The 14,249-nt window shown below is 39.5% G+C and overlaps 1 protein-coding gene across 1 annotated transcript in view; it reads right to left on the bottom strand.

Moving 5' to 3' along the window:
• Positions 1-14,249, bottom strand: part of KIF26B (kinesin family member 26B) — a 260,962-nt gene that overhangs the window by 40,304 nt on the left and 206,409 nt on the right. The window contains exon 6 of the mRNA XM_075267677.1: positions 6,756-6,962. Coding sequence (XP_075123778.1) covers positions 6,756-6,962 — 207 coding nt within the window. The remainder of the gene's footprint in view (positions 1-6,755; positions 6,963-14,249) is intronic.

Genomic DNA, 14,249 nt, shown 5'->3' on the forward strand with positions numbered 1-14,249 from the left:
TGATGTATCTAATGTCCGACTCCAACATCTTCTGTTATTTTGAGACACGAGCAGCAAGTGTACTTGGTATGGGAATGCTGGGCTGTGTAGTGGTTGCATTTTTAACTATAAGGGATCAGAGTTGCCATCCATCCATAAAAATAGTATATATAGATATCAAAGAGAGTAAAGTGCATATATTCCTACATTTCTTCAAGAGATTAGAAAAGCCAAACCTGGGCTAGTGTCCATTAAAGGGTTATTCCCATCTCATCCAGGGAATAGATGGTTTCTTATACCAACCAGATGATTAAGGGTCCATTCACACGGAGGAAAATGGTGAGGAATTTGGTGTGGAATTTTCTATGCTGAAAAAAAGACTCCCATTGATTTCAATGGATTCTGCTAACTTTTTTTCCACTATCTAGCAGTGCTAGCTAACAGAACCCATTGAAATCAATGGGAGGCTTTTTTTTTCAGCGTGGAAAATTCCACACCAAATTCCTCACCATTTTCCTCAATGTGAATGGACCCCAACATAACTGCTGAACATGGCTGTACCACACTGTTTCTGTTACAAAAACTGTGTCACCCTGTTTCTGTAACCCCTATTTACCTCTATGGGAATTATGGAAACAGTGTAGAGCAGCCACATTTTTCTATTCCTGTAACTCCTGACCACCTCAGGGAGATGACAGCAGGAATCTTCTCATCTCAGCCACGAAACATTGAGATGGAAATACCTCTTTGACAAAGGCACTGTCTTTATGGGGTTTTTTTTTTTCAATTTGACTGCAAAATTTTAGTTTTTAGGTCAAAATGTCAAAGAACAACAGCCATAAGGATGATGAAAGGCCTGAAGGAGGTGTCCACGTTCCATATTAAGTGAGATGAGCACTATATTAGCAGTTAGTTTTCCAAGCATTTTCGGCTTCGTGCTCTTCTCCTACCCTCCCTATCAGATCTGGTTGTTATTTGGCTCATAATAATGACTTTTCTGCAATCTCTTCATATAACCGTACAATGAGCCATCTCTCTGATCGCTAAACTATTTAACGAAATATAACAAACCTGATCAATTGTAAATTTGTGGAGCGTCATGTCATAGCAGCTCAATCGATGAATTCATAAACTCTCCAGAAGAAAAAGACAATAACACAGAGAGTACATCTGAAATTAAATTACGCGTGATTTGCCTTGGTAGAGAAAATAGATCACACAGAAGAGCGTAAACACAGATTTCGCCACAGATGGATTTTACTCACAGGGATGCGAAGCGCCTCTCTATGGGAAATACATACATATGATTCACCTCTTATTTAGATATTTGCTGATACCAGTTGGAATTTAATGTGTTGTTTTGATCCAAGCCATATTTGTTTAGCATATAAATAGTATTGTCTGGAAATATGTGATGATATTGGTGCAGGAGACGTTTCGTGCCTCTTTTAAAAATTTTATAAAAATGATCATAAATGGATGTAAATTCTATACCACATTCTGTAAATTAACTTATAGTATCTTCCACTTATTGCACGACATCACAATGGCTACTTATATGTGCGTTTCTTTTGCCTTTTTCTGGATCAACATGGCCTATAATATATAAAAGAACACTACTTTTACGCTTTGACATCCAGATGACCTATAGGTTTTAATGGACATACCTATGCAGATGACTATGTAGCTTTGGCAGAGAATTGAATCACTTAGGGCCTATTCACACGGAGTAAACAGGCGCGCAATGCGCCGCGTGTATGGGATGTTTGCGCCGCGATTTTGACGGTGCATGTTTGCGGTCGCGTTAGTGCCGCATAAACGCGCGTTAACGCGACCGCAAACATGCACCGGCAAAATCGCGGCGCAAACGTCCCGTAAACGCGGCACATTGCGTGCCGCGTTTACTCCGTTTGAATAGGCCCTTATACTGTATATTAAGAATTTCTGCACCACTACTTATATGACTTATAATGGACAAGGCTTCCCTTTTGTTTGGGAATGTTATAACAACTATCCGGGATATGAGTCGAATCCATCAGCAGAATACTGCCTCTCCTGGCTGCTGACAGGCTTTCTGGTCAGCTAGTATCTGGGCCCATGTACATGTCACTCTACAGGTATATTCTACTGAGCAGTCTAGAAGGCTTCCAACTGTGTGCAATCTAAGGCTGCTCTTACACGACTGTAGTTTTGCACCGCAAATGGTCCGCAATTGCGGGTTCAAAATTGCGGACCATTTACAGTCCCATAGTTTTCTATGAGGCCTCTTACACGACCGTAGATTTTGTCGGTGGTGTGGTGCGCCGCAACAGTGGTCCGGACAGTATACCGCATGTCCGTAATGGCCATGCTTTTACGGCACGGCACGGAATAGAAGGCTATGGGCGCATGCATTTTTGCGGATATACACTGAACATACATCAGTGTATATCCATAATTGTGGATGTCAACATGTGTGTTTTGTGGTGTGTTTTGTTTTTTGCAGATCCGCATAATACTGATATACACGAAACATTGCGGATGCACTTTGGATGTCTGCGGAATTAATTTTTTAAGTGAAATTTGTGTTGCGGATCTGCAAATTGTGGATCGCAAAAACCACTACAGTCGTGTAAGACCAGCTAAGACATTACACTAGGGAACAGTCATAAAGTAATAATATATTATTCAGAGTAATTTATGATCTACAAGATGTTTATCTGTTATGTGCAAAAGTTTTAGAAGTCAAATAAATAAATGTGAATTAATAATGTTTTAAAACAATTTGAAGTGCTAATTATTTTTGTCAATTAACAAAATTAAGCGAATGAGCAAAAGGAAACCTAAATCAAATGAATTTACAAAAATGTAAGTGATGACTAAGGATCCTTGTCCAAAACGTGTCCACTGGGCTGGAACTGATCTTATGATGTGGATTTATATAAAGCTGTAGAGATGAACTTTATACAACTCAATCAAATGCTGGATTAATCTGTACTAAATCACATTAATGTTTGGGGTGGCCAGCCTTTGCATCAATTCTTCTAGAAGTACTTGTATATAGTTCTTGAAGGAACTCAGCAGAGAGTGTTTCTAACATCTTAGAAAACTAACCACAGACCTTCTATGGATGTTGGCCTGCTCAAATCCTTCTATCTCTCCATGTAATCCCAGACAGACTCCATAATGTTGAGATCATGACAGTGTGATAAGGGGGCTATCACTTCCAGGACTCTGACAGTAAACATTGATGTGATTTAGATTTTTCTTTTGTTCATTAACAATTTTGTTAATAGATAAAAATAAACTAGCACTTATTTTTAAAGCATTCCTACTTTATAGTATACTTACACACTTGCCTATAACTTTTGCACAATTCTCTTTCTCTATATATATGTTTTATACACACATACACTCAGTGACAAAAAAAATAACACATCAAAAGGCAAATCTGTAAATAATGGGCGTTGCTAAAGAGAGTATATAAAAGGCTACTTTTGGGTAGTGTACCTCTTGGTGAGAGATTAACTGTTAGACGTGACTCTACAATGCAGTTAACCGACTTTGGAGTGAGCGAAGATTGAGGGTTGTTCCAATGAATTGCTGGTTGCCAGGTTTATCGCCAATTGAGGATAAATGGGATATGCTGAGATGGCAACGTTGGCAACCCACTAGTGTGCAGGATCTACAAACCTAGATGAACATCTGTGGGCAGATGTAATGCTGGATACCATACAAAACCTGTATGCCTCCATGTCCAGTTATATATTTAGATATCATCATTATATTATAATGTTACATTTCATTATGAAAACTTCTTTTTTTTGTTATTTATTTGATCTATATCAGTGATAAATGGTGGAATGTTGCCGCTAGAGATGCTGTGTCACCAGGACGTTGTATTTGGGTTTCCTCATATACGATGCTTGCAATGCACTCGGTGCCCATAAAAGGGGATTTGGAATAGAAAAACACCACCTAAGCAGGAATGGGAGGCCAAACAGCAGCTGTAGCGATCGGTTCAATGCTCTTCTTCACACATGCTGAGGTGAAAGGAAAATTGTGCAGTGTCTGCTTTTTCCTCTTGCGTTGTATGTTCATGATAAAATCAACACAAAAGCACATGAATGATACATTTAGCACATGGAATGCTGAGGTGGCTTTATTACAATTCATGAATTTCTGCCCAGATATAATCTGCTCCATTACTTGACACTTAGGGCTGAAATGCTATCTGGTACTGACGTGGCATGGGTATTACTGGCACAAATGTATAGGTCGTAGAAAATTTAGGGAAGGTTTTCTTAGTGTTTAAAGGCATAAACACTTGAACTGCACATGAATGAGCTATAGTGTAAAGCTTCAGAGACTGAGTTTCCATTTTCCACTGAGCATAGAACAATGCTGAATTAGTAACAACATAGTGGGAGATGGAATAACCAATACAGCAATCTTGGATTTCCAGTATGTGGCAATGTCTGCGTAATACTCTGTACAGTACAATGGAAAAAAAGTGTGAAATATACTGCAGTGCGTTCCATGTGAGGGGAGATCTATATCTGCAAAGGAAACAAGCTGTAGTGTGCACCGGAGGAGATGTCTATGTCTAGAATGCAAATATAGTGCAATACCGCACGGATTGTGTATCAGTATATGAAAATCTTTAGATATAGTATATTTTACAATTTGTAGGGTGGTCTTCTATATCAAGAACTGAAAATGTGCATTTTGAAAAAAAAATAAAAAATCTACAAGTTTACACTATTAGAGGTTCTTGTAGTTTCGTAAATTAAGTTTACTTGTCTATGGTGGGAGGGCTACTGTACTAAGTATGCACTTAAAATAAACTGGATTGTGAATTCAGTATTTGCCATTGGGAGGAATACATGCTGTGGTCTAAATGTGAACATAGAGCTTAGGCAAAGGCAACAATCGCTACCAGGCCCTGGAGTCCAAGGGGGCTCAAAGGCCCCCTTAGACCGGAGTCTTTATTTTTCTTTTTAGTTGCTATGACTTCTACTATCTTTTTCTATCTGCTATGAGCTTGTATGTGTTCTTTCTTGAAATATATTACTGTATTATCATGCTGCTGTAACCTTCGGAGTCCAGGGGCCACTTCTTAGGACCTTCTTCAACTCTGTGCTTGCTTCAGCCATCTTTTTCGGTGTGGCCTGCTGGGGGAGCAGTATATCAACCAGGGACAGAAATAGACTTGACAGGCTGATCAGGAGGGCCAGCTCTGTCCTGGGGAGCCCATGGACCCGGTACAGGTGGTGGGTGATAGAAGGATACTGTCCGTGGTGACCTCCATGCGGGAGAACAAATCCCACCTCATGTATGGGACCTTGATGGGACTTGGCAGCACTGTAAGTGACCGTCTGCTTCACCCCAAGTGTGAGAAGGAGCGCGATCGCAGGTCCTTCCTTCCAACAGCGACCAGGCTGTATAATCTACATCAAACCAAGCGAAGATCACTCCGCACAGAGAACTAATGATTATGACGATGACCATGAAGTCTTCCTCTTTCTCTTCCGTTTCCTTAGCTGCTATGGACTCCTAGTATATCTTCTCTTCTCAGCTTATGTGTGTCTACATCTGTATTATATTACTGTGTATTATCCTGTACCTGTATTACTATACTGCTGTAACATACTGAAATTTACCCAATGTGGGACTATTAAAGGATTATCTTATCTTATCACACAGAATTTTCCCATGGTGGGACTATTAAAGAATTATCATATCTTATCTTATGAAGACAATGGTATTAAAAATAGTACACGGTAAGCGGGGGCCCTGTTGTATTGAGATCCAAGAGCTTCAAGATGCATCTCTGACCTTAGGTTGTGTCCAACAGATATTCCTACCGTACTTCTATACTCCCCCATTCACATGTATGCTCAGCTGAATATGCAAATGTCCTAAATGTCCTCAAAGTAGAGAGAAATAGACATGTCTAGCAAAAGTGCATTCAACATGCCCAATACTTAGCCCAACATCGTAGGGCTAGTTCACACGGGGGAAGTTGGCAGTGGATTTTGAGGCGGAATCCAACTCAAAATCCGCTGCGAAAAATGGCTCCCATTGATTTCAATGGGAGCCGCTCGCTTCTTTTTTCAGCTATCTACTAGTGGGAAAAAGAAGCGAGCTGCCCTATCTGAATCAGCCGCGGCGTCCGCAGCGTGAGGCTCCGGCCCATTCATTTGGGCCTAATCCATCGCAAAATGCCGTGATGGGATGCCAGTGCATTGTACCGGCATCCCGTTGCAGCTAGCCGCAACGGAATGTGTACACGCGGAGTTGATTTAACTCCGTGTGAACTAGCCCTTAGAGGGAGAGTCAGGATACTTTGATACACATCAGATAGTCCTGGTCTGTGTTACCAATGCTTAGTAAATAACATTGCTATGCATTTTTGTTACATCTTATAACCTTTTGTCCTCATTACTTGTAACATTAGAAAAGAAGCCTCCTAAACACATTGGATTCTTGTTGGTAAATGATCAATCATACTCCCTAATGTAGCAAGTAGAACCAAAGATGTCTGACAACTCACATAACCTCGAATGTGCTGAACCAATGACAATTTTCTTGAAGTATGTTTGGCCACAACCATACATCTGTCACATTTCTAGGACTGATCATATTTTGCCTTTTAGGCTGATAAAATGTTAATTTTACTGAATGTAAGAAAAGTAGATACGCAGATATGGCAGGTGTGACTTAAGCAGATATAGCAAATAGTTCATGCTGGACAAATGCAACCAACCATATAAAAGCAGAGATATACCCCCTACCTGGGAAGCATCTTGGGGAAACACAGCATCAAAAGCGAACATTTTAGGCGGTATCTGAGTTCCTCTTTTCTGAAAGGCAGTCTGCCCTCCACAAGATAACGGGTCATACAATGTAATCTGTTTCTTCCTTGGATCGGCTTTTAGGAAAGAGCTGGAATCAGTCGACTCTCCCACTAGCGTTGAACAAATACGCACCATGACCTTCACCTATGAATTAAGACAGAGGCAATTGCTTGTTAATTGTTTTGGGTCATATTGGAAAAATGGACATATATGCTATAGGAATAAGAACGTCATACATATACTTCTAGTCTATATACCAATGCAGTATATAGCAATACTTCACATTATCTAATAGCACAATGTACATAAGACATAAGAAACACAAAAATGGCCATGATCAACAAAATGAGCAGCACAATGTATACTTCCTGACAGCTAGTGAGTGTGAACACGTCTATAAACATTCCTCCCCAAGAGAAGATACAGGTTATATCTAGTAGCAGTGGAGGGAAGATGAAGACGAAGTATATATTGATTCTCCTACTGCAATGTACAATCTCCCACTGATGTGAATTAGCAGTCTTTGTGCTATAACAGCATTATCAGCCTGTAATGAACGGCTCCCATGGAGATATGTAACAGTGGTCACCGGCCCCGCGCTCTGCTATTCCAGCTGCGCTCATGGATTAAGCAACTCGACATTCCAGTCATGTGATTAGCACTTAGAAATTCCTTCTAGTGATTTCAGTAGTACCTATGACCCTTAGGCAAGTATTGGAGGAGATTTTAAAACACTCAAGAACACGGATAAAACCAATAACACATTTCTTAAAGTACAAAGAGATGTTTTAGACTACTTGACACTGGAATACTTGACACTCCGAGACACAAGAAATAGACCCAATAAGAGGAAAACACACGACTTTATTCTATGTTGTAATTTATTTCTTTAGTTCTTAACAATCCATTCATTAAGTTGTATGTTCCATTACTGGCACAACCGGGTATCTTATGCAGGGGAACCAAGGTCACCAAACAGAGTGATCAGTGATATGTCCTGTAATGTTACGACTGCGCTAGTAAAGAGAATATGGCTATTGTCACTAACTTTTCAGACGACTTAGGGTGCATGCACACTACGTAACGCCGGGCGTGTATGAGAGCCGTACACGCCGGCATTACAGCAGACTGCCGAACACTTCCCATTCACTTCAATGGGAGCGCTCGTAACAGCGGCGTTTACGAGCGCTCCCATTGAAGTGAATGGGAAGTGTTCGGCAGCCCTGCTGTAACGCCGGCGTGTACGGCTGTGATACACGCCCGGCGTTACGTAGTGTGCATGCACCCTTAGTCTCATTCAAGAGATCATGTGATTTTAAACCAAGTTAAAAATATTGCTGTTTTCTGCCTTAAAAATCTGTAAAATTAATAGGTGATAGGCTAATTTGCTTTTAACTCCATAGACACCATCAGTACAGGGAGTGGAGGTGGAGGGCCTGTTCTGACCTATACCTTGCTGCAAACTGCTTTCCCTTCATGTACACTGCATACACTGAAAAGATTCTGGAACTTCTACAATATAAGGAGAGCTTACTACTTCTATATTACTGGTTGTGTTATCATAGACAGTAATAAGTGTTCCTTATTGTGCTCAGATTTATTTTTTCTAGTGTCAGGGATCTGTTTGCCCTGTATTTGCAGTCCAGTGTCCCTTGATCCCCTAAGTTATGCTCTTGGGCTGTTCTCAGCTATTTGTTATTTTACAGTTACTCCTGGCAAAATGACATGTTGAGAAACTAGAGGTAGTAGTAATGGATAGAGGAGGAGGCAGACTGCTTCATATAGTCAAAGAACAGATAGCCCAGGAAGACCCTGCACATATTTGAACTTTTCATGAACACTCAGGTAGCCTTTAAGAGAAAAAAGGTGTTTCTTAACATGCCCCACATTTTGCCAAAATTGTGGCACAAACAATCGATCTACATAAACTCAACCAAGAAATGACATGGAGTCAGACAAAGTTGTTTAAAGATGGAGAAAGTTACCATTCATGAGCCCTGTGATAAATTTGATGCGTTGTATGAAGGGTTTGCTGTATTTGGTGTGTTGTATGAAATTTAAAGGGAGTTTTTTTTACCAGAACATTCTCTATTGAACTATAAGCATAGTCAGTTCGCAGGGCTTAAAACTTTTTTTCTACAGTGCTTCCAAAGCTGGGAAATATTTTTTTTTCCTGAAATGCTAACAATCTGCAGACTCCGTTGCTTGGATGTCACCTTAAACAGGGTCAGGCAGTGTGCATGCATGTCAATCACAACAGGGAGGGAGTGATAGGGCACTAGTGCAGGGAGAACAATGTTGATGATGTTGATGTCCTCATTGTACTAAACACCTCATTAGCATATCAGAAATGGGGGCACTGATTGGGAAAATAATAGTTTTATTCTTCATGTGAACCTCAGCTATCTGATTGTTCTTATTGTCACAATAGGGACTGATTTGGTGATAAATAAATCTGCCTTGGTGAACATTTTCTTGTAACAAACCTCTTTTTATGATCTTCTTGTTATCCCCTTCACTGAAACAAAGTACCAAAACTTAGACACTATTTATTTACAAATAAAATACTTACAATTGCTAAAAACCAATGGAACCATTCTGGTAAAGATGGCAGTACGGTAAAGAGGACAGCCATGCTTAAACTTTTTGGAAGGTTGCAACCTGTCTTTGTGATGTTGAGGGACAATGGGGTGTCAAGACTGTATGGGTAAAGTTAGGGGGCAACATGGTGACTCAGTAGTTAACACTGGAGCCTTGCAACGCTGGAGTCCTGGGTTCAAATCCCGCCAAGGACAACATCTGCAAGGAGTTTGTATGTTCTCCTCATGTTTGCGTGTATTTCCGCCCACACTCCAAAGACATACTGATAGGAAAAACGTACATTGTGAGCCTTATATGGGGCTCGCAATTTACACTTAAAAAAAAAAAAAAAAATGATATACCACAGACATGCCCAAAAGGTTGATAACCTTATCTATGAGAAATTGGCATCCACCCCCATGAAGTATAGGTGTATGACTAGCTCTTCATCCATATTTTACAACTATGCGACTTACCTTCCTTCTGCGTCCTACTGGGAACTGGTGATTTAATAGGTCTGATATTTTATGTGACACATCTGCAATACCTTAAGAAACCACGGCTACAGCAAATAAATGGATATTCTACTGAGAGTACTAAAGCAGTGACTTTTACATAATACTCTGAGATTTCTCTAATGCCAGTATGTGTGGTGTTTTATGATAAATTGTATTAATAATGAAAAAGGCTCTTACAGAAAATTTATATATATATATATATATATATATATATATATATATATATATATATATATATATTTATATATAGACACACATACACACAATATAATATATAATCCCTTTTGGTCATGAAAAGTTAACGCCGCCTTGACTCTATTGTTCTATCACCTCTGTCGGTATATTTCTTGGCCTGGAGTCTGGATGACCAGGCATTCCACAACACCTATAGTAACACCCAGCCCTGTATGCCTTGTGAATGAGGTCTGCAGATTATACAAGTGCTGACTGGCAACCCCCGAGGCGTGCAGGAGAACAGATAATCATTTGCTCCCAGTGATGATATATTCTTGGAAGTAGCTAAATGAATTTATCGCGCAGTAATCATTCAGTGCAAGCATGATGAAAAGCAAAGAAATTGGTTTGCAGAGACCAAGTCATTATCAGAGAGTTGTGGAGAGAAACAAACAGGTTATTACAGGAGTGGAGAAAGTGAAGAAATACATTGTGTGAGAAGGCGAGCTGGAAGATGCAATCTCCTATAGCTATTAGGAACGACTTAGATGGCATCGCTCTAAATCTAAGCATCACGTGCGCACAGATCATGACTTCTGCCATGGTTCAGTGCCTGCGATAAGCCAGCACTGCAGGTAAAGCGCTAGTAGTTCTTTCCCACAGCATTAAATTGGATTAGATTAGAAGGTATGGTGTGCCTGGACCAAATTTATAGATATCAGTCTCCTTTACACCTATATTAAGAAAGGTGTGTGTTTTTTCTCTTGATATATGAATTCACTTTATATACAGGACTACATAACATTCTGTCTCTTTTCTAACCAATATACACCTTAACACCAGAATACTCCTTACAGCAATAGATGCAAATTTGCTGTTATTGCTACCAATAAGCCTTAGAGTTATACAAAGACTGGACCATCTTGATTGTATAACTGTTTATGTATCGGTGAGATCCCTATGGTGGTGGATTAGCTGGATAAATAGGAGTCATGCATGGCAAAAACATCACCTTATGGGCTCATTAAAACCTATTTTATAAGAATTTTTTCTATGTAAATAGACCAATATACCATATGTTTTTTTCAATTTATTACAGTGTACATTTTTTTCTTTATTTTCAAAGACCTATCAGAAATTATTTCTATGACTGCAAAATATCTTCCATATATATAAATGGGGGTTATTTCTGCAAGTCTCATTGAGATAAAAGGGGCAAGCTCCAAAATAATCAGTGAATTCCCCCATGAAGCCTGCCGGTAGGGTTCTCTCTCCAGTATACTTGTATCATGTTGGTCATTTAATACGTATGTAAACCCCTTCACAAACGTACAGCAACATGGAATGACTGGTGCTATATAAATGAATAAGGGGGTGTTCACACTACCGTTTCTATCTTTCGTCATGTTTGTTTTCCTTTGTAATGGAAGATAAATTTGTGCATGGCTTGATCATGTGGCTTACATTAGTGTCAATGGGAATGGACACAGAATCAGTCTGTGACCTTCTCTGTGACAGTTTAATGGTCATTGCCATCATCCGATGACAGTAACGGACATTAGCAATGGTAGTGTGAACTTCCCCTATTAATAATAATTAAGCTTGCCATACACCTGACAACATAGCTCAGCTAAGTGTGTATGTGTGCTGGATTGGGAAAGGGGAGCAAGCTGTTGCCATATTCCGATTCCAGAACAAAAGTATCTGACATGTTGAAATCCAACAGCCGGATCCTTCTTTACAACATCCGCTGTTGTGGGAGAAGTTGGGACACGACTATATACAGATGTTTGGTCGGTGTCACCAAAATCATTGGGTTTAGCTAACCCGAATCAAATATATGGCCAGCTTTCATCTTCTGGTAGCGTGTACTATACATTATACATCAATTTTGGTCTCCAGAGAAAAAGAAAATCTTAGTCTGTAAATTGAGAGTTAAAGTGATGTTATTCCAGAACAATGTATAGACTGCAGATAGCTTGTAACAAATAATATCCACAGTGTATTGGGAAGCTTTGTTTCTCCTATTATTGGAGGAGACTGTAGACTGGGGCGAGTTTCACAAGGAGAATCAAGAGCCCAAAAGAAGTCATTGAGGAAGATGCACTGATAAATGAAAATATAGACCCATCACAGATCTTCATTGTCAAGATATGCTATCACTTTATGACTGGAGAACTGCAGGAGAACTGCAGCACTGCTCCAATCACATGAGTGGGGCCAAAAGAGCTGCAAAAGGGGCAATAGAGTCATTCTCAGAATCAGTGAGGGTCACAGAGGTCTGACCTCCACCAAACTGTAAAGTTATGTCAAATCTTAACAATATGTCATCATTTTATGAGATGGAAATATCCCTTTAATTATTTAGTATGGAAAATTTTTACAGCTTTCTACTTGTGAATCAATTTTGTATGATATGATTTTCCAATATCCTTTTATTTATCAATTTCATAAGGTTTAGTAGATCTCTGCTTGCCGTCATCCATTGTTTATTTCCAGTGAAGAAAATCAGTCCATGGTCATGTGATTTACAGTCCATGGTCATGTGATGTATAGACAGGTGCACAGCCCAGTAATCAGACATCTGCCTGGTAACAAGCTGTGCACCTGTGTATGCATCACATGACCATGGACTGGATATCACATGACCATGGACTACTCTGCAAGTAAACAATGGATGACAGCAGGAAGAGATCTAGAATACTATGAGGAAATTACACAAAGTATATTGAAAAACTGTATTTGACAACCCCTTTAAGATCATTTCTTCTATACATGTACATCTAGCGATTGAAAAGTGAATTCAGGGCCACCTGTGCCATTTGGACTTTCACTAACATCGACCAGATCAGAAAGTTGTAGTACTTTAATAGACAGATACAGTCACCGTATGATTTATGTACATGGGGTGCATCAATGAAGTCTTGTTCAGCTATACAGTTATAGCAAAAAAAGATTCATATGGAAAGAATTAACTTATTACTGAGGAACTTTGCTACCTAAAAAAATCGGATTGCGAACTACAGCAAAGTGTGCCAATGTCACATATCCTAGTGGCTATTTCGCTGCCTGGAAATGATTGTACATTATAATATCTGGTTGTACAGCATATATCCATGCGTGACTTAACCAATGCCAGGAATTTACAGCCTCGGAGCATCCGCTTCAGATGCTTTTTAAAGAGAACATTATAAAGATCAAACACAATTTTCGGATTTAACACAGTTCCATTGCTTTATGAGACATGACAGCAGCTACTCAACAATCTTCTAATTAGCCATGTCAAGAATATTTTATTCTTCCTTAAAGGCACACTTCCATTTACAAACCTCACACAAATGCTTTTTACAAACCTTAACCATATGATTCATCACACTTTTATTCTACAAACACATTGGGGCTTTAGGAGGAACCTTAGGGTATTCCAAGATATCATGAAGACCAATTGTTGAATATGAGAAAACATGTGGCGTACAGAACATGCCACCTGGGACAGAAAACGAAAAACGTAACAATAAAAGATACTTTGTTTTAGTTTTAATACATACCTGGGGAGAAATATAACATGATTTTACATGAAGTTTCTACTTATTTAGCAATGATGCATATAGCGTAGTTGACAAGTTTGTGAGATGCTGAGTGTCATGTATGAAAACAATCTATAAGCTATGTTGATCACTGCAGCCAACCAAAGCCTTTAACTTCTATTGTAAACTTTAGTAGGTGAACTCTAATTGTGACTGGCATAATGCTGCTTCTGCTTACTTTTGATACATGCGGTCAGGAAAGATTATCTAAGCTAATGTACTGGCATATGATAGCATGCCTTAAAGGGGTTGTCCAGTTTCAGACCAATATTAAAGGGGTTTTCCCATTTCAGTGTATCAGCAGTTTGCCTGTTGTCTCTTCTTCTCACTTCCTGTATTTCTCTACCCCCACCTCCCTCTTTCTGATCAGGACACTGAAGTATCACACTACTTATGCAGATCAGATAAAGTTCACATCCTTGTAGAGAACAAACTCTGGGTGCTTACATAGAGAGATAAGAGACTCAGCTTTATCAGCAAATTTCAAATAGTTGAACAGATTGTCTGGTGAGTGATGTCACTTGTCCTATCACACAGGTCCGTGGTTATGGTAACACTGTGTAAACAATGGG

The sequence above is a fragment of the Leptodactylus fuscus genome, chromosome 3, assembly GCF_031893055.1.
Source record: "Leptodactylus fuscus isolate aLepFus1 chromosome 3, aLepFus1.hap2, whole genome shotgun sequence".
Lineage (NCBI taxonomy): Eukaryota > Metazoa > Chordata > Amphibia > Anura > Leptodactylidae > Leptodactylus > Leptodactylus fuscus.